This window comes from Cokeromyces recurvatus (assembly GCF_025118155.1).
Source record: "Cokeromyces recurvatus strain NRRL 2243 chromosome Unknown BX663scaffold_31, whole genome shotgun sequence".
NCBI lineage: Eukaryota > Fungi > Mucoromycota > Mucoromycetes > Mucorales > Mucoraceae > Cokeromyces > Cokeromyces recurvatus.
In genome coordinates this window covers 149,444-169,049 of record NW_026251417.1, presented here as the reverse complement: position 1 = coordinate 169,049, position 19,606 = coordinate 149,444, and the positions used below count along the sequence as shown (strand labels likewise).

The following is a 19,606-nucleotide window of genomic DNA, read 5'->3' as shown; positions in this document are numbered from 1 at the left end:
AATTGTTGTACAGGGTTTTTTTTCTTTTATTTAACTTCTAGTTATAACAAAACCCATAAGCAATGCTCTAAGACACTTTAGAAGCAGCGTTTCCATTGACATCTTAAATTGTTTAGATGATGGTTATAAAACTGAATTTTAACTAGGTATAGAATAAGCTACTGCTCTTAATTCATAAAACATATTCACATTATTTCTTAAAACCTTCCATAAGAGATATAGGTAATACATAGTCATACATATCACAAATCATTATAATTATACCTAAAAATATAAATATTTATATAGTTGGGGGTAGAGGAAGATAGATTAGACTAGAGATGATGAAGATACTCAGCTTGGGTCGGGAACCTGAGATGACACAAATTTGTTCATCAGAATACGTTACAAACTTGTCCACTTACTTCATGGTCCTCTATTCTTTATATGCATACAAATATATATATATATATTTATATACATGATATATTTGTGCAGGTTACATATCTTGTTGAAGCTCAATAGGAAAAGTCTAGAAAAAGAAAAAGGTCTTTTTATCCGATGTTCGGATGATTTTATTAATAATAATAAACCAAGATATTTAGTGTATCTTATCTTGTAAAAAAAAATGAATAAGCAATAATGGAATAATATACAATAATAATAATAGCCTATTCTGAAGTAGGTGTTATTTTCCATTATTATAATTACTGAGGAGGCTCATATATGAAAATAAATAATTTATACTACTTGTATAAAAACAAAAAAAAAAAAAAATAATAAATTCGAAACCAGTGCCAGTAAATTTACTTAAGATCAACTACTAATTGTAGTACCTAGCGCTAATGTAATATTAAAAGGACAAAGGATAAATACCTAGTGTAATATCCGTATTATGACGGTAATCAAGCACACAAAGAATAGTATACTATATGATGTAGAAAGCGGCAAAACAATACATCATGATAGCTTTTTTTTTTTAATACTCATTTACAACCACACAGTTATTTGATTTAGTTAATGCCTTCAATTTATTAAAGAATAATATATATATTATACATATACATGAATGTTCACCAGTTTGTCAAAAAAAAAAAAAAAAAAAAAAAAAAACTCAAAGTACATAGCGGGAAAAAAAAAACTATAGTAAAAAGTTAAAGAAAAGTTTGCAGACAAATAATAAAAAGGAAAACGATATGAAGTATAGTAAAAAGGATAAATATTTTATTAAGTTAGGTTAGTAAGAACACAAGACTGTAAAGTTCATAATCTTTAAATGGAGGATAATCTAGTTTCGAACCATTGGAGGAATATGACTATTGTTCGTCAACTATCTCCGCAAATGAATTAAGTGGAGGAGAAGACTCTATATAGTCAAAAAGTTCTACTGATAATTCAAAATGGTCTCCATCGTCAGTATTTTTCTGCTCTTCATTTTGAGCCTATAGTGCACACCACAAGAATGCTTATGGCATTCGTGTATCCTGAGAGAATCGTTCTTTTCTTTCTTTTCCAGCTGTAAGAATAGGCTGTTGAAACGAACGTGAGGCCCTCTCGCTTTCTCTCTGAGAACGGTAGAATAGAGTGGCGGTTGTGTAACCCAACAAATATTAAAATCCACATGCTTTTTCTTTGGGTTTGCTATCAGCAGATTTATGCCGTTCTCCGACAGTGTGTCTAAATAAGCAGTACTCACACGAGGAACTCCACCTTTCAGAACATTGATTGGTTTCAGCGAACTATGAGCGGTTTTCTTGCTAGCTAGAGGTTTCAAAGCAGTGTCAACTCCGGACAGTAGGAAACAAGTTTTCTTTCGATCAGCAATTTTCTTCCATTCCAACAGCAGGAGCTGGGGCCTAGGTGGCGTCTTGTTCAATATTTTTCCAGAGACCCTATCTTGATCTGCATAAGCAAGAACTTCAATCATCATTATTATTTTTTTTTTCTTTTTAAATTTAATAACAAATATATTGTAATGAAAAAAAAAGGAAATAGCACCATTTACTTCCTCTTTTATAAGACCTGTAAAATAAGGAGAACGAGAGAGAGAGAAAAAAATATAGATCACAATAACATAAAAAAAAATAAGGAGTTAAAAAACTCAGGAGTAATACTTGATGTTTTTGCTTTCTTTCAATGCTTTATTATGCTTTATCATGCTTTCATTCTCAAGCTATGAAGTTGTTCTCAAGATAATGACAATTATATTTATTCCGACCCTCACATTAATGTGATACATGTTGCTTTATAAACCACGCTTTATTTTCATTATATTAGACATAGAAGAATTTTTTTTTTTTTTGTCCTTCTAATATTTTTCAATTTTTTTTAAGGAGGTATAAACAAAAACAATAACAAAAAAAAAACATTATCAAAAAAACATTGGTAAAAAAATATTTTATCATAGAAAAAGTATGTATCACTTTCACTCTTCTCATTTCATCAATTCGTGTCCTTTATTTGGAATTAAGTCTAGTTCATATTAGCTGAATATAGCAGATAGCTAAAAATATGGACTCCAAATAAGGGAAGTATAGTATAAAATAGTGTTCCATGAAAAAAAAAAAAAAAAAAAAACTCACTGAATGAGTGATACAATAATAGTAATACTAGAGTAGTAAGTTATATAGATCGTTTTTATTTTTGATTATTATATTCATGTAGAGTTATACAGTCCTTTTTTATTTTTAATTTTTTTTTATTAATGACTTAAGGTAAATTATTTTCAAAATTATGAGAAGATGGAGTATAAATATTATTACTATTGTCTAAGGAGTCAAAACAACTAAGACTAGACCAAAATTGTTCATCTATAAGAGTATTTTGATCCGTATTTGCCGGGAAAAATTGTGATACTATATTACATACTTGGTTCCATTCTTCAGTAGCTTGGAAATCAGAAGATGAGGACTGTATTGAATCGGAGAATTCTGGTACTAGATCAAATTGTAAATCCATTTGTAAGTTATTCTCACGTACAAAATAATTTTTTGATTTATCTATAGATAGTATTCCATTTGAAGATTCCGCTGTTAGTTGCTCAAAGCGCCTATCAAAGTAAGCACCCCAGCTATCAGCATTTGAAGGCTTGGTATCGGAGGGTTTACGTGCCGTTGTGGAATTTCTTTTAAGGTTATATTCAAAATCAGGAAATTTTTTTTTATGAATTTTTCTACATTCAATAGCTTGTTTAATATATCCGTCTCTGATTTCACTATCAGCTGCTTTCCACATGGCTCCTAATAATTTAGAGATATCGCTGTTACTGTAATTCGGAAATAAAATTTTAATTTTTTTTCTAAGGTCGTTATTATAGAGAATAAAAGCATTTGTAGGTCGTTTAGGCTCATCTTCCTTTAATTTTTCGTTTGAACCAGATTCAAATTTGTTTGTCTCCAATTTAGAATTTAAATAAGTATAATTATGAATAGCTTTTAGTATGTCTTTACGTTGAATATATGACGTATTTCCAACAACGATAGAATCTCTTTTCTCTTCAATCATTAAGATTAAATCTCTAGATTCGACCATAATTTGACTTGGATAAATAATGATAAAAGTGTTTTTTTCGATATCATTGTCGAAAGATATATTTTGAATAGATACTGTATGCATTGGTGACATTGATTTTGGTTTAAGAGGTCTTGAAATAGGGCTAGGTGTATGGTTAGACATATTTAAATATGTATTTGTATATATATAAAAGCTTTTCTTTTTTTTTAAAAAATAAAATAAAATAAAATAATAAAATAAAAAATAAAATAAAATAAAAAATAAAATAAAATAAATATATAATGATCAAGCAATCACTTTATATTTATTGTATAATGCAGGTACAATGATTACAATGATCCGAACGAGCTTTGATGGTTTTATAGTGAATAAAGTTGATGTAATTGGTCAAGCGATCAATTCATATTCATTGTATAATTCATTTATATATAATGAACATGTTTTTTTTAGCGAACTTACTTTATTCTCCTGAGATGAATAAAGTTATTTTAATTCAAGTTGATTTTTAATTTCCAAACAGTGTTGTATCTTTTATGCAGATTGTAGATCAGAGCTAAATTTCTTGGGGTGATTATTTAGTTTATATTGTCATGTTTCATTGTGGTAGTATTTTTTTTTTATTCTAATTTATTGCGGAGTTTTTTCTTTCAGAGAATAAAAGTTCTCATTTTCAGTGATATAATATTTGCTCATGCATAAGATATCGAAACTTCATTATTATAGAACAATGTCTGTTGTATATCAATGGTGTCAAAATAATTGATTGTGTTTTTTAACCTTGAATAATATGCTTATGTTGTATTTATTAATTGAGTTTGATTTCTATTATCATTATCCAAATTTTGTTCCTGAATCGAATGCCAAATTTTTTTTTTTTTTTATTTCGAGATTTTAACATTTTGAAATTTTGAATGTAATGAATGCATTGACATTAAGAAGATGGTTGTCTCTTTTTGAATCGATTTATTTTTCAAGTATAAAATCTAGTAATTGGTTACTATATTACTTTCCACTTACCTAATAAAGCTTTTACCATACTACTAATTGTTAATTAAAAGGAAAAAAAAAAGTAACTTCAAACATCCATGTTATAATCCTTTAATTTCATTGGACTGTATTTAATTTTGTTTCAAATACCGAATGAAATAAAGATATTAACCCATTCATTTTACCATTACTTACCTTAATTATAAAAAAGTATACCATAACATTATACATATACAGAACATACATACATATTTACAAACTGATTTAATTTTTGATAATAAATGCTGTATGTTGTGTCATTCATGAAATGCGTTGCCTAGTGATAAAATATTCATTCCTCAAGTGAATTTATTGAATAATAATTCCAATTATACATTGCAATATTCCTTCGTTGATTTGATTTTTTTTTTTTTTTTTTTTTTTTTTTTGGAGGAAATAAGGGTCGGGTGATTAAACTAAGATAGCGATTGTTATTCATAATTGTAGTTGATGCAAAGCCCTTTATCAAATTTAGTATTTCAATTTCATCATCTTCTGGCCTTCTTTTAGATAACAGTCTTTTTTTTGTTTTTGTTTTTTAAACTATGGTATTGAAAAATCACATCTAACTAATCTGGCTCTTCTATTTCATGACTAATATCAAGTAACTGCATAACTTGTTGCAAAATAACAGTGTTAGCATTATCGAATATAAATTATATCTTGACGGGATCATTCATGCTCATAGGTGAACGATTTCGATTGCCTGACTAAGTTGGTTATGTTGTAAGGAGAATTGCCGCCAGAAACCCATACTTGCATTTCAAGATTGAGATAAAATTGATCCAAACGAGTAAAAGAATGAATAGTATTGCTCACTGGTTTGTTTGCCATGGTTATTTAGTTCATTTGAGTTTATACCAATAAGACAGACTTTCGTATAGATGTACAAAACCGAGTCCTTCTTGGCTTCATATAAATTGCTAAACCAGTATGAAAGCTAGAGTAGCTTAGAAATATATCTTGTAATATTGTTTTGCCAGAAAGTAAAATATAAATACACTAACTGGTTATAAAGATGTCTTTTGCATCATAGTAAAACTTGTTCATATTTATATCTTTTTTTTTTAAAAAAAAATATTTTTTTAGAAAAAAAAAAACAAAAAAAAAAAAAACGCTGAGTACTAACCAAGCTATAAACGATGACTCATTACAAAAACCTCCTTATTGTTAACTTAATTTAGATTATCTCCTTTGCTGAACTTAACTTTTTAGGGTTGCTCATATTCACAACAACAACAAAGCATGATTATGAATCCACAAGACTCAGATACAAAAACAAATTAAGGAACTCGGGAACCGTTGTTTTTCTCTATTTTTAGACAGAACTTAAGATTTTTGTACCTTTCACAAAAAAAAAAATAAAACATTAAAAGGAGAAAGTAGTTCAGTGATACTTCCTCGAAGACTTTGCCCCCCTTAAAGCATTCATAAAATCTTCTTAAATAAGGTCTTCATCTATTTTAGGGTTAATTGCACAATCTTTTTCTTTATTTATTTTCATACAAAAAAAAAGCAAATAAATAAATAAAATAAAATAAATAAAATAAAAATAAAAATAAAAATAAAAATAAAATAAAAATAAAATAAAAATAAAAAATAGATGATATTTCATCATTTAACGCGGTACAAAAGTATAGAAGAAATTAATTGAACTTGTGTTCAAATTTATAAATTTTCTTCCGAGTAGAGTATATCTGAAGAAAAAAAAAAAAGAAACGTGTGAATTCTTAAAAGGGAACATACAGAGTAAATAACCGGAGTGGTTTACAGGTACAAATGGCTGGATATTGTAACATGTATTAGAAAAACAAGAATAAAATAAATAAGAAGGATAGCCAGAGAATGTTCATTATACATACGTGCATGTATATTTTGTTTTGAAGCATAATTTAGTTAAACAAAACTTAACTTATTCATAAACAAATTGATATACAAATTTTCATAGATGTATAAAAACATGGATACTATAACATCATAATGATAATAATTCATCCTCAGAAAATAGCCAAATCTAATGGTATGTATCATTCCGATAGGTGTGTTGTTCTTATAAACAATGATCTGGGAGCACTTGTACAACTACTACTAATGATAATGAGTCTTAATAATATTTAGAGAGAATAGAATTGTATACATTTATTGGTGCGCTTATAGATCTGAATGTAATATTTGTAAAAAATAGTTACTCTTGATCATCTAAAATATATCAATATCTACAATAAAAATTTGGGCTGTGATTAAAGAGACAGGAACACAATATTCTCACATATATTTCTAGAAACAAAAATCATGAAAGTTCAGAGAGAGAGAGAGAATAAAGGTATAACGTGATACAGCCAATAATCATAATACAACGGAAAAAATCAGCTATTGCAGTGTTTCCCAGATGCTTTACATGCTTTATATGTTTAATATGCTTAATAAGTCATTCATATCTTTTAATAATAATAATTATAATAAAAAAAAACTATTATATACCATAAAAGGTAGTCATTTATAGTGGAAAAAACAAGAAGAAGAAAAGAAAGATGATAAAATATGAATAAAAGCAAATAAATAGACATAAAGTATTTAAATAATTATGAATAGACTAAATTTCCTGCTTATACTTATATTAGCATATCTGGCATTAATATAGAAATGTAAATATAAACTAAACAGTATGAACACATGTGATCATTTCAAGTTATTTGCGACCAATCATACCAGTTTTAGAAGCATAATTGTCAGGGTATTATTATTTTATTTCATTTTATTTATTTATTTATTTTTTAAAGAAAAGGAAAGTATTTCACTAATATCTCTTAAGCATCTCAGTTACAGTTTAAATATATCTAAAAGGTATCGATATGATTCGAACTATTACTTTTTTTTTTCTAAACATATATTATTATTGTAGCTTTTTGGTAGAAGGGAAAAAAAAATTCTTGGACTTTCGAGTACTGGGTAAAATGTCACTCAACAACAACGAAAAGGCCGTGTAATTTAGCATATTTAGTTCCTTTTATAACCTTATGTGTTTTTTTTTTTTTTTTTTTTTTTTTTTTTTTTTTTTAATTTTATCTTAGAAGCACCATACTAAAAGATATAAGCAATCACAAAAAAAAAATCGAATTAGAGCTTTTTTTGTTCATTTTAAATAAGAATCTTTGCTTAAATGTAGTAACACAGTATTATACAAGATAGTTTTTCTCTACTTGAAATAATAAGTAAAATCACTTTTGATTATAAAATGTTATAACATTTTAGAAATTCATATACATCACAACTAAATAAATTGATGAAAGTCTAATATCTTTTCCTTTTTTTTTTTTTATTATTATTATTTCTATGGGATATCTTTTTAATAGCTTATACTTATCTAATATTCTCTTAAAAAAAATAGAGTTAACTTGATGGAATAATTTTACATATTCGCAAAACAGTGGTATGATAAATACAATACTTTTTTTTTTTTACTATCCAAATAAAGCAATGTATTAAAACAAAATAACCTCATTAAAATTAAAGATACGCGTAAAAGTAATACTTGAATATATGTCTATGCTTTGATGATTTGCAAAAGTGAAATATGAGTTTGGTACCTCCTCTCAATGAGTGAAATTCTCCTTATTAGTAATACATTGGAATACCACACATTTTAGTATGTATGCAAAGTTTGAAAACAAATTGAGTAGTAGCAAAAAGTAATATTCATTTACTTTGGATCAATAAAAGTTATAACTATAAAGAATGAAGAGGAAGGAAGATAAATACTTTTATAGATAACGGAGACAGCGGAAGATGATTCCGATCAGTAAAATGTGAGTGGCACAAATCCCCATTCATCTCTATTATTACATTACAAAGTATCTCTTTATCCTCTTTCTAACATTTTCTTCACTATAAATGATTTTATTCATATTCATATACATATTTTATTGTAAAACAAGTAAATACAATTTTCTTTCTTTTCTGAGGGGGGGGGAATATATATTATATACATCTATACAAAAAAAAAAATTATTACATAAAAGATAATATGCAACAATAAAGGTTATTTGTATTAGTGATAAGCTAGTATATTGTAATTTAGAGAATAACTTCGTTATAGGTTCTTTGACCATTATTATTATTATTATGTGAAGTAGGAGGTGTAGGAGCTGATGTGTTATGATAAGAAGGTGGAGGAGCTGAAGTTGGTATAGAGGGACTACCAGTAACTTCCGTACCATGATTAGTATTATTCTGCCATTGATTTGCATTATTTAACTCATATGTGTTATGGAGTTGATCCGAAGTCTGAGTATAGGCCGGAAGTGGCTGTTGGGGTCCATAAGAATTGCCATTGTATAATGCTGGATCTACCCATCCGGTAGGAGGAGGAGGTGTATAATATCTTTGATTATTTCCATTACCTGGTGTTCCTACAACAGGCGGAGGGGGTGGATAATAAGGAGGTTGAGCACTATTATATTGTGAATAAGGGGTTTGCTGAACAGGAATGACAACAGCCTTAGTAGTTGCCATATTATTATATCCATGTCGGTTAGGATAGAAACAACATCTGAATAAGCAAAACAATAAGAGTAATCCAACAACGATAGCCACTGGAATGACAATTTGCATATGACTATTGATCCAATTCTTGACATTATTACCAAAATTGTCTGTATTGCATTGACCTGATTTACAAACACCACCAATACCACAAGGTGTACCATCTACAAAATAACCAGGGAATTGAATACATGCTAATGCTGAACGAGGATCTTGACAAGTAACTTGACATCCATTATCAGCCCCGCATGCTTTCGTTATATCATAAGTTGAACCACGAGCAATACATTGTGCATCACGAGAGGTACATAACCCTGATGCACATTGAAGACCATTTCCACAACTTGTCATATCATCCTTATATTTATCAGGAGGACAGTCACCTGATGTTCCCGAGCATACCTCTGCAATATCACATTCTGTTGAAGCAGGACGACACGTATAATTAGCAGGTCGTAGTTGACAATTATTGCAACAAAGATCATTAAAATCACTATAATAAGACAATTAAAAAAAAACAAAAGAAAAAAAAAGGGGGGGAGAGAAGTAAACAAATAGTGTGCTATATATATTACTTACTCGCAGACTGCTCCTGCTTTAAATTTACAAGTAGAAGGATCACAACAATTACTGGGTTCCCCACCTGTATCACAATCTTCACCTTCCTCCTTTATACCATTACCACATTGCTTCAAAGTAGTTATATTTTTAGATCCAGGTTCTATCAGATAAATTAAATATAAGTATATAAATATGTTGTTATCATTAATATAATATATATACCTAACAAACAAGACATAAATTCGGGCATAGATTTACAAATAGTACTAATACTGCAAGGGGAAAAAGCATCTGATGAGGCATTGCTGGTAGGATTCATAAAGTATTTTCCTTGAGCATCACATTGAGTCGAACTATATGGACAACAGTTACAGCTTGATCCAGAACAAGGACAAGATAATGATGTACAATCATGAATTGCGCCTAGTAAATTGATATATAAAATAAGTTATATTGCGCTGTTATTATTATTATTATTTGAGGGAGGAAGGGTGAAAAGTAGAGAGTACTTACCAAAGCCATGACCAATTTCATGAGCAACAACTTTCCATTCATCACGAACTATGTATATTATATAAATTAGAATATATATTATTTTTTTTTTCGTATTGAATTAATAACTTTACTAATAGATGAAACACCAGTTCCAGAAGTATATTCACCCGTCGTACTAGATTGAATACTACCTGTATTACACACTTGTGACATCCATGCAATACCGACTTCAGCACCTGTACTATAGTGTAATCATATATCAAATTAGTTTATGTATAAAATAAATTATATCATGTCTATATATTATATATATATATATATATATATACTTACGCGCAGTTTGTCATTAGATGCCATAAGCCAGCACCGTCATCACCAATAGAACCTCTCCATTTGCTAAAATCACTTAATCGACTTGAAATAGAATATCTCGTAGAACAGGCTTGATTCCAGTTTACAGAACTAACCGGAGTACTGGGGCAAGTAGTATCCATCAATGTGATATTGATTAAACCAATATTAACATTGAAAGTGTTTCCGTAGACAGAACTAACTGAGTTCCAATCATTGATGATTTGCATACGTGCATTATCGGCTGATTGATAAAATTTAACATATGTACAATCTGCAGCGACTCCCATATAAAGTACTATATGTGTATATATGAATATAGATAAGTTTCTTTATACATACATATATCTATATATATATCTATATATATCTATATACATATATGTATCAATTATGTAATATATATGTATACCTTTCTTTGTAGTGGGACAGCCAGTAGGAGCACGTTTAGTTAGTAACGAGAGCTTATTATTAGTTTGTATAGCAGCAGCAAATTTCATATGATTATCTACAACTTCAAAAGGATTATATTTTATTTGAGTATTTGATAATCTATCAAAACCACAATTTCCGCTTTCACTTTGTCGGGTTATCATGTCAGAATCACGATAAATTATCATATGAGCATTGCTTGATGTTGCTTGTACATCATCCGTTCTCTTTGTTAAATGATAATTTTCTTTTAATTTAATATGGTGTATATCTCCATACATATTAAACGTGCCTTCAAACAATGGATAATTAAGATTATGGCTAATATTATGTAAGAAAAAATAAAATAAAATAAAATAAAAAAATAAAAATAATAAAAAAAAAAGAGTTAGTATTTTATATAAACTCAATTCATTTCTTACTTGATATCATTTCGAACAATGACTCTAGCTGATCCTAATATACCAGGTTGATTATCCATATCTTCTTCTAATAAGCCATTTAACCACCAATGATCAGTATACATTTCATCTACCGCATAACCATGATATACTTGATAATCCTCGGGATTAATTTTGACTGACTTGCCGTTAAAATGAAAGACAGCCTCAGGATGAAATAGATCGAGATTAGGAATGAGATGTAAATAAACTGTTTTATTATAAGCCTCTAGTGATAAACGAAATGAATCGTCATGTTTTAATGTGTGTGCCGTAGGACGATATTTTACATTGGGTGATATTTCTCTCTTTTCAAAGAATACATTGGATCGCTTTGCGATATCTAATTTTAGATTTTCTATTGGTTCTACCCATAACAATTGTTTATCGATTTGACCTATATGAAAAGAATAAAATTAAATTGATTTATTATCTTTTTCTAAAAAAAAAAAAACAGCTATTTTTTTTTTTTACATTTTACAAAAGGAACAATAAGAGATATATAATATATAAAATACAATAGTAATTTAGTCATAATAAAGAAAAAGGAAAAGAAAAAAAAAAGGAGAGAAAAAAAGAAAAGGGAGAGAAAAAAAGAAAAAATGTTTAAAATTAATAATAAAAAACACTCCGCATTTTTTATGTTTCTATTTAGAGAAAGGAATACCATTAGCCAAAAGAGTTTTAAGCCTGTTTTTTTTCGGATGTCAGGTGTCTAAATCTTGGCAATTAAGATTCTGGAGAAGATACAATTGTGGCTGAAGGGAATTACTGCTATCTGTAACAAATTCTCGGCATTTTTTTTTTTATCAATTTAAGGGAGATCTTATTACATAATGAATATATGCAGCAATTATTAAGGAATAATGTATTTAGAAGAAAATGCTCATTCATACGCATTATTTTTTTTTTTGGGTTATTCAGAGATCCATTTAATATTTTCAGATATTATTGTGTACTTTTTAAACTGACAGGAACATAAAGATGCTTCATATAAAGAAACAGTTACTATGGCAGAACAGTCACGTGTACTATTCAATATTAAATATGAATTTGAAGAAATTTTGATTTGAAACCTGAAATATGAGTTTAATTGGACAAGTGTTGATTTACTTTTTTTTTTTTCTCTTTTTGTTTCGCATGTCTTATAATGTAAATGCAATTACTTTTATTTCTTTCTGTCTGTCGTTTTTTTTTTTTTTTTTTTTTTTTTTTTTTTTTTTTTAATTTTTTTGCTTGAACTATGCGTATTGCGATAGTAACGGAGAATTTTTTACCAAAAGTAGATGGTGTAACACGTACATTAGCCAAGCTACTTGAACATTTACAAGCCACAAATCATGAAGTAATTTTATTTGGACCAGAAAGTAAGATGGAAACCTATGCCAATGCAAAATTATATGGAACAGCAGGGATACCCTTTTTACCTTACCCTGAGCTTAAATTAAATATTTGGAGACCTACGTTTACAAAGAGGCTGATTGAGTTCAAACCTCAAGTCATTCATCTTGTCGATCCTGTCTTCATGGGTGCTGCTCTCTTGGCCGTTTTACGTCTTCATAGACTTAAGATACCTGTTGTTTCCTCTTATCATACCAACCTGAGTACCTATTGCACTGCCTTTGGATGGGGTATCTTTGCTAATCTCATGTGGGTTTGGAATCGTCATTGCCATTCTCAATGTCGCTACACTGTCTGTCCTTCGGAATCAACACGAAAGAATTTAAGAGAAAAGGGATTAAAGAATGTAAGAATTTGGCCACGTGGTATTGATATGTCTCTCTTCTCTCCTGAACATCGATCTGAAAGACTTCGATCACAATGGCTTTTGCAGTCAAAAAAACTGACTCGGGGGAAAAAAGAAGAAGATGAAAACGGTGAAGATGAAAATCGGACGGAGATAGTGACCGAAGAAGAAGAAGAAGAGGAAAAAAACAGCATGACGACAATGACAAACGATAAAGAGAATAAAACCATTTTACTTTACGTTGGGCGAGTCTCATTTGAAAAAAATCTAGGTTTAGTGATTGATAGTTATCGAGACATGGATTACCAACGCTGTCATCTTGTGATTGTAGGACATGGACCTGCGTTAGAGGAGCTCAAGATATTATGTCAACAATACAATCTACCAGTGACTTTTACAGGTTATTTAGGTGGTCATGAACTAGCAACCGCTTTTGCTTCAGCAGACATCTTTGTCTTCCCTTCCTATACAGAGACATTTGGACAGGTTGTCTTGGAGTCAATGGCATCAGGATTGCCTGTGGTTGGATTACTAGCAGAGGGTGTAAGAGATCTTGTTCGTGATCAAGAGACAGGGTTACTGTTGGATGTAACAAATATGTCAAAACAAGAACAGGCAATTAAATATCGTCATTTGTTGAATATGCTTATTGAAGATAGAGAGTTGCGATATAAGATGAAAAGAAATGCATTAGAAAGATGCAAATCATATACATGGTGGAATGCAATGGAAGATATGGTTCAGGTATATCGTGATACGGTTGTTCTAGAGAATAGTAATGAAGGAAAAGAAGAAGAAGAAGAAGAGAGAGTAAAGTCAAAAGTAATAGTGGATGAAGAAAAGGAGACTGATTTAACCGAAGTTATCATTGAACCTAAAGATAGACTACCACCAGTTGATGATCATACTGTAGAACATGAACAGTCTTTTACACATCATGATTCCATTGGTATTATTCCTACTCATCATAAAAGTCTTTCTTCAGTAAACGAAGGTGTTAACCAAAGTGCCTCTTGCTGAGAATATACCAGTTCCTAATATTGTATATACACACACACATATATATATATACTAAATATTGTATCATGTAAAATTAATTAATACTTTATATTTCCCACTTTATCCTCCCTTAACTAATCTTATTCATTATATAGATTATATCTTGTTTATATTGTTAATAATATATATATATATATATATACATATCTATATGCGTTACATAAAAATATGACTTGTAATAGATTTATATATTATTAAAATGAATACAATAATATTGATAACGTCTGTTATAAACTATCAGAAATCCACTGAGAAAACATTTCCAAAGCGATTTTAGGTTGGTCATAATAGGCCATATGTCCAGCATTAAACAAACGTAGAAAAGTCAATTCATTGTACTTTCTTAATGTTCCTACCGTTTCATTATCATTGATCTTCCAAAAGATCTCTTGTTGTGCTTGAAAATTTTCTTTCCCATACCATTCAAGTTCGAAGGTCCATGCGTCAATACCCATCCAATTACATAATAAATCTGCATCTCCAGCATAGGCCAATACTTTCACACCTTGATCTAAAAGAGTTATTATTTGTTGAACAGAATAGGGTCTCATCCAATCCCCAGTGCTATAAAAATTAGCGTTTACTGTATTACTACATATTTCAAATTTACGGGTTGCATTTACGCCTAACATGGATTTTGTTTCCAAGCGATTAAGATACTTTTCAATGGCAGAAGAATAATTGTAACATAAGGGCCCAGCTACCGTTATTTGATATAAAGAAGAAATACATGTATATATTGTATTAAATGAAAAAAAAAAAAAAAAGAAAAAGAAAAAAAAAAGAAAAGGTTAAGCCCTTCTTTATTGTTATTATTTTGTATATCTATTACCTTCACATTGTCGACGTATATCATACATATTTAATGTTGTAGAATCAATAATAGGCTTTACAAGAAAGCTATTACAAATATTAGAAGCTATTTTACACATTTCTGTGGTCACTTCATGTTGTTGGTGTTGTTTATAACATTTTTTAATCCAATTTTGACATACAATTTGTTGAGATTCTAACTCTTGACATTTTTTAGAGGAGGATATTAGGGGTGGTCCATAAGACGAAGGGGTACATACCATTGGTTTATAGTATTGATATTGAATAAGCGGGTCAGTCAATCCATTACCTATCATAAGACTTTTTAATTGAATTGAAGGATGATAATGATTTTCTTTTAGGTTTTCTTCATTTATTGTAGTTGCAATAGCTGGTAAATAATGGCCCGCATCTTTTCAAATATAAATATGTATACATGTAAAAATGATGAAAGAATATTATATATATGTGTGTATGTGTTTACATGATTCACCAGCTATATGGAAATCCGATTTAGCAAATTCTATTCATAATGCAATGTAAATAAATATATAAAAGATTTTTTTTTCTTTTTTTTTTTACCTGAAAATTCTCTAAAAAATAACTGTAAAAATACATAAACATCTATAGAAGCAGTTTGAGTATCTACAACATGAAATGAATGATTATTATGATAAGAATAGCCAGAGTCAATAGGCTATAAAACAAAGAGGTATTAATAGTGATATATTATGAGAGATATACATGTAAATATGAATGCATTATTACTTGATCAAGATAAATGATATTTGCTTTATTTGTCCATGCATAAGGATTTGATACAAGTTCATTTCCTTGATTGTTGACATAGCATGGTCTTTTTTACAGACAAAAAAAAAAAAAAAAAAAAAGAAAAAATTAAAAAAAACAAAAAATTCATCTTATAATATATACATGCCCTATTCCCATTAATAAACCTAGCATGGAAGAGCAACCAGGTCCTCCATTTAACCATAAAACTAATGGATAATCTTTAGAAGATTCAAAGAACCAAAAGAAAAAGTTCTTTCCATCTGGTAATTCAAAATAACCTGACGTCTACAAGTAAATAATTTAATATGTATGTACAATTCAGGAACCAGTCCTTAATAATACTTGTTTAGAAGTTGTATTGCAGAGTGTAGGATACGTGTATCTAAGTGAATACTCGGGAAAACTTTCATGTAGTTTAGAGCGTTTTATAGGAGTAAAGCAAGTATTCCTATTTATCATAAAGAACAACACGAGTAAAAAGGATTTAATGTACATTATAATATACGTAGAAGAAAGAAGATTATTTTTTTTTTTATAATTTATTCTACTATCTGTATATATAATCTAAATGGATATGCAGATTTGTATACATTTTTTTAACGGCAGAATAGTAGTACCGGTAATTCCTTGCTATTGTCATCATTTGGGTTCTTTGTATATTTATTATTTACATAAAAATTTATCCATTACTGCTCTAGACTCTTTTCTTCTCACTATCTTTCTTTCTCCTTTTCTTTCTCCCCTTCCTTTTTGTTTTTTTCTTTTTAGCTAACTGTCTAATATGGTTTGGCCATTTCGAAATGAGGTCAAGAGATCTCAACAAGAATCTTCTTCTATAGTGGGAGGAAAAAAAGCAACAGAGGAAGAATTAGCACTGACAGGCAATAGTATGAATAAACAAGAAGAGGAAGAAAGTGATGAATTTGTTGGAAAATATAAACATGCTCCTCAGAGACGAGATGAAGAACAACCTATGGATTTAGGTGATTTACAGGATATATTCAGTTTTAGTTTTATGAAGGGAAGAACGATATGGAATTTCTTTCTTGCTATATTATGGAGTATTGGACTACCTATTTTACTTTATCATATTTTGAAGCCTTATATTGGTCAAGTACTTGCTATGATTACTGCTTCTGCACCTCCACTAGCCATTGTTATTATGTAATACATATATTCATACATACACACACACATACACACACACATATATATATATATGTATATATATATATATACGACTTCTTTTATATGAAAATACCTTTTTATTCATATAGTATATATCATTTATTAGACGCATGGTAAAGGATAGTACTTTTGACCCACTAGGGTGTGTGGCTGGTGTCAGTTTTCTAATTTCCGGAATTTTGGTAACACAAAAAAGAACATTATTATTGTCTTGAGAACATGGCTGTTAATTTTTATTTATTTATTTATTTTTTTTGAAGTCTATTGCAGAACCAGATGAAAAAGTGTCAGCTATATGTGAAGGGCTCGTACCCCTTTTTATAGGCGTTTGCTGTATGATATCCGTGATACCTATTAAGATAGGAAAATATGAATTTAAACCATTGGTATTTCAATTTACAAATCAAGTTATGCCTAGAAATGAAGAAGAAGAGCTTCAAAAGCAAGATGACTATCGATTAACGAATATTCAGAAAGGAGAACAAGGACGAAAAAAACTAGACTATTTCTATGATAACATGGCCAAGTTTCGACATGATATGCGATTCATGACGGTTACTTGGGGGGCATTACTGATACTAGCTTTTATTATTAAAGTCGTTATTGTAATGACAAGCACAGATATATGGAAAGCGCAAGTCTATGGTTATATCTTGTTTGGTTTAACTACTTTCTTTATGATGATTTTTACTTGGTTTTATACTAAAATTGTGAAAGGTCATATTATATCACAAATTACTTTTTGGAAAGAAGAACAAGAATATAAGCCCTTGGATAAACGAACAGAGACAGTACAGAATGTGAATTGGGGTATTCACTCTATGTCAAATGCATTTGGTCAAGTTGCAGGTTAACCTCTGTCTATTTATCTACTTATTCCATACCCTTTTGTCTATAATAATCACTAAATAATTTAAAAGCTTATAATGTGAGTCTCTATACTCAAAGATATATATATATATATATATATATAAAGATGATAAATCTAAAGTTTAATAGCAAAAAGAGCAGTTTTATATTTTGAAAGGCCTTGTTTACAAGGATAGTTTCATATTTATATAATCAGAAAAGATGTATTCAAATTAAACCCCTAATAGAGCAATCATTTATCATGGTATTCTCTATTTAAATAAATAATGCGATCCATTCGGCTATTTAAAAAAAAATATAGACATTTCCTAATTTTATTTATTATTTTCTCTTCTTCTCCAAAAATAATAATAATACTCCTTTGGTGCAGAACATGTCTTCTAATTCTTCAGTGAAACACTATAAAGCTTTAGGTGAAGAAATCTGGAAGTCTAAAGTAGATAAAATTGTAAATAAACATTATCAAATAATATTGTTCGCGTTCTCCCTTCTTTCTTTCTTTCTTTCTTTTTCTTTTTCTTTTTCTTTTTTTTGTAATTCATCCTTTTTTTTTCTTCTGATAGAATGCAGAATTATTTACTTTAACTTATGGCTCTATGGTCATTCAACTTGTAAAAGATTTTGAAGATTACAGTGAAGTCAATAAACAACTTGAAAAGATGTAATTTTATTTTATTGTTTCTTGAATATTATATACATTTGGAGATGATAACATTATTTTTAGGGGATATAATATTGGGCAACGAATGATTGAAGATTTTTTAGCGAGATCTGGAATTGGTCGTTGTTCTGAATTTAGAGATACAGCAGAAGCAGTGTCTAAGGTAAATCTCATTTACATCATATCCATTTTTTGAAAGCTTTAATTGAAGATTTTTTTTTTTTTTAGGTTGGCTTCAAAATGTTTCTTAATATTGCACCTACAGTGACTAATTGGTCAAGCGATAACAAAGAATTCTCACTTATTTTCGAGGAAAATCCTTTGACTGATTTTGTTGAATTACCTGATGAAGCATTAGAAGGCGGATTATGGTACTCAAATGTTTATTGTGGTGTTTTACGTGGTGCACTTGAAATGGTAAAGGGGAATAAATACAAATAAAAAGGAGAAAAGAAGAGAAACAATGTATTCATTTGCAATTTATTTATTTATTTTGTGGTTTTCTTTTCTTTAGGTACAAATGCAAGTTGAGGCATATTTTGTTAGTGATACGCTTCGTGGTGATGATGTTACTGAAATGCGTATAAAGTTAGTTCGTTACTTGGAAGAAGAAATCCCTGTTGGTGAAGATTAAAAAAAAAAAAAGATACCTATTCAATTTTTAATTTCATGTCATAAAGATTGAATATAAGTTTGAATGTCTCAATGAAGTTTTGTGCTTTAATTAAACCAAAATTATTCGTAATTTCTTTTTATTATTATTATAAAGTCAAATAGAGTGTACAAAGATGGTATGCATTTATAAATATATTCATATAATTATTGAGTCTTGTTTCCACGAAAACGCATTCGAGGATCAATCTATAAAGATAATAAAGATTAGTAAAAGAATAAAGAGACCAATCAAGTTCGACGTTACCATGCCACGTTTACATTCTGCAAAGCTCTTCTTAATACTATGACATTCGCTAGGTACCTCATCTTTATGTTCTGGTTTAAAACATTCTTTAACTGTGTTTCTCTTTTTTAATACACAGTCAGATTTTAACATGCATTCGATAAGCTCTTGTCTAATTTCTTTACAAGATGATGGCATAATGCAAGTTCATTTAAAAAAAAAAAAAAAGCTTTTGGATA

The 19,606-nt window shown here is 29.1% G+C and overlaps 7 protein-coding genes across 7 annotated transcripts; 3 read left to right on the top strand and 4 right to left on the bottom strand.

Moving 5' to 3' along the window:
- Positions 1–1,201: 1,201 nt before the first annotated feature.
- BX663DRAFT_212809 (uncharacterized protein) lies at positions 1,202–1,966 on the bottom strand. The gene has a single exon (XM_051521771.1). It carries the CDS (start codon positions 1,907–1,909, stop codon positions 1,364–1,366), a length of 546 nt encoding a protein of 181 aa, XP_051379364.1. The 5' UTR covers positions 1,910–1,966; the 3' UTR covers positions 1,202–1,363.
- Positions 1,967–2,742: 776 nt separating this feature from the next.
- On the bottom strand, positions 2,743–3,624 carry BX663DRAFT_414029 (uncharacterized protein; the record flags this gene model as incomplete). Its single annotated transcript, XM_051522322.1, has 1 exon — positions 2,743–3,624. A coding segment is annotated over one exon (882 nt), but the record flags the coding sequence as incomplete, so codon positions are not given.
- Positions 3,625–8,592: 4,968 nt separating this feature from the next.
- BX663DRAFT_489262 (Metallo-peptidase family M12B Reprolysin-like-domain-containing protein) lies at positions 8,593–11,874 on the bottom strand (the record flags this gene model as incomplete). The annotated part of the gene is made up of 9 exons (XM_051524876.1): positions 8,593–9,553; positions 9,640–9,781; positions 9,844–10,044; positions 10,135–10,182; positions 10,248–10,357; positions 10,450–10,765; positions 10,880–11,220; positions 11,322–11,736; positions 11,814–11,874. 9 exons carry the CDS (start codon positions 11,872–11,874, stop codon positions 8,593–8,595), a joined length of 2,595 nt encoding a protein of 864 aa, XP_051379362.1.
- A 679-nt stretch (positions 11,875–12,553) lies between these two features.
- Positions 12,554–14,215, top strand: BX663DRAFT_521539 (uncharacterized protein). The gene has a single exon (XM_051529252.1). The coding sequence runs from the start codon at positions 12,583–12,585 to the stop codon at positions 14,104–14,106; it is 1,524 nt and encodes a 507-aa protein (XP_051379361.1). The 5' UTR covers positions 12,554–12,582; the 3' UTR covers positions 14,107–14,215.
- On the bottom strand, positions 14,152–16,250 carry BX663DRAFT_521536 (Alpha/Beta hydrolase protein). Its single transcript, XM_051529251.1, has 7 exons — positions 16,093–16,250; positions 15,896–16,035; positions 15,727–15,814; positions 15,541–15,655; positions 15,443–15,481; positions 14,978–15,370; positions 14,152–14,845 (listed from the first exon to the last, which is right to left on the bottom strand). Exons 1-7 carry the CDS (start codon positions 16,243–16,245, stop codon positions 14,373–14,375), a joined length of 1,401 nt encoding a protein of 466 aa, XP_051379360.1. The 5' UTR covers positions 16,246–16,250; the 3' UTR covers positions 14,152–14,372.
- Positions 16,251–16,464: 214 nt separating this feature from the next.
- On the top strand, positions 16,465–17,911 carry BX663DRAFT_521533 (uncharacterized protein). The gene is made up of 3 exons (XM_051529250.1): positions 16,465–16,914; positions 17,045–17,120; positions 17,199–17,911. The coding sequence occupies exons 1-3, from the start codon at positions 16,532–16,534 to the stop codon at positions 17,790–17,792; spliced, it is 1,053 nt and encodes a 350-aa protein (XP_051379359.1). The 5' UTR covers positions 16,465–16,531; the 3' UTR covers positions 17,793–17,911.
- Positions 17,912–18,086: 175 nt separating this feature from the next.
- Positions 18,087–19,590, top strand: BX663DRAFT_460351 (transport protein particle subunit). Its single transcript, XM_051523936.1, has 6 exons — positions 18,087–18,256; positions 18,372–18,469; positions 18,533–18,632; positions 18,698–18,886; positions 18,984–19,330; positions 19,389–19,590. Exons 1-5 carry the CDS (start codon positions 18,182–18,184, stop codon positions 19,101–19,103), a joined length of 582 nt encoding a protein of 193 aa, XP_051379358.1. The 5' UTR covers positions 18,087–18,181; the 3' UTR covers positions 19,104–19,330; positions 19,389–19,590.
- Positions 19,591–19,606: the final 16 nt, after the last annotated feature.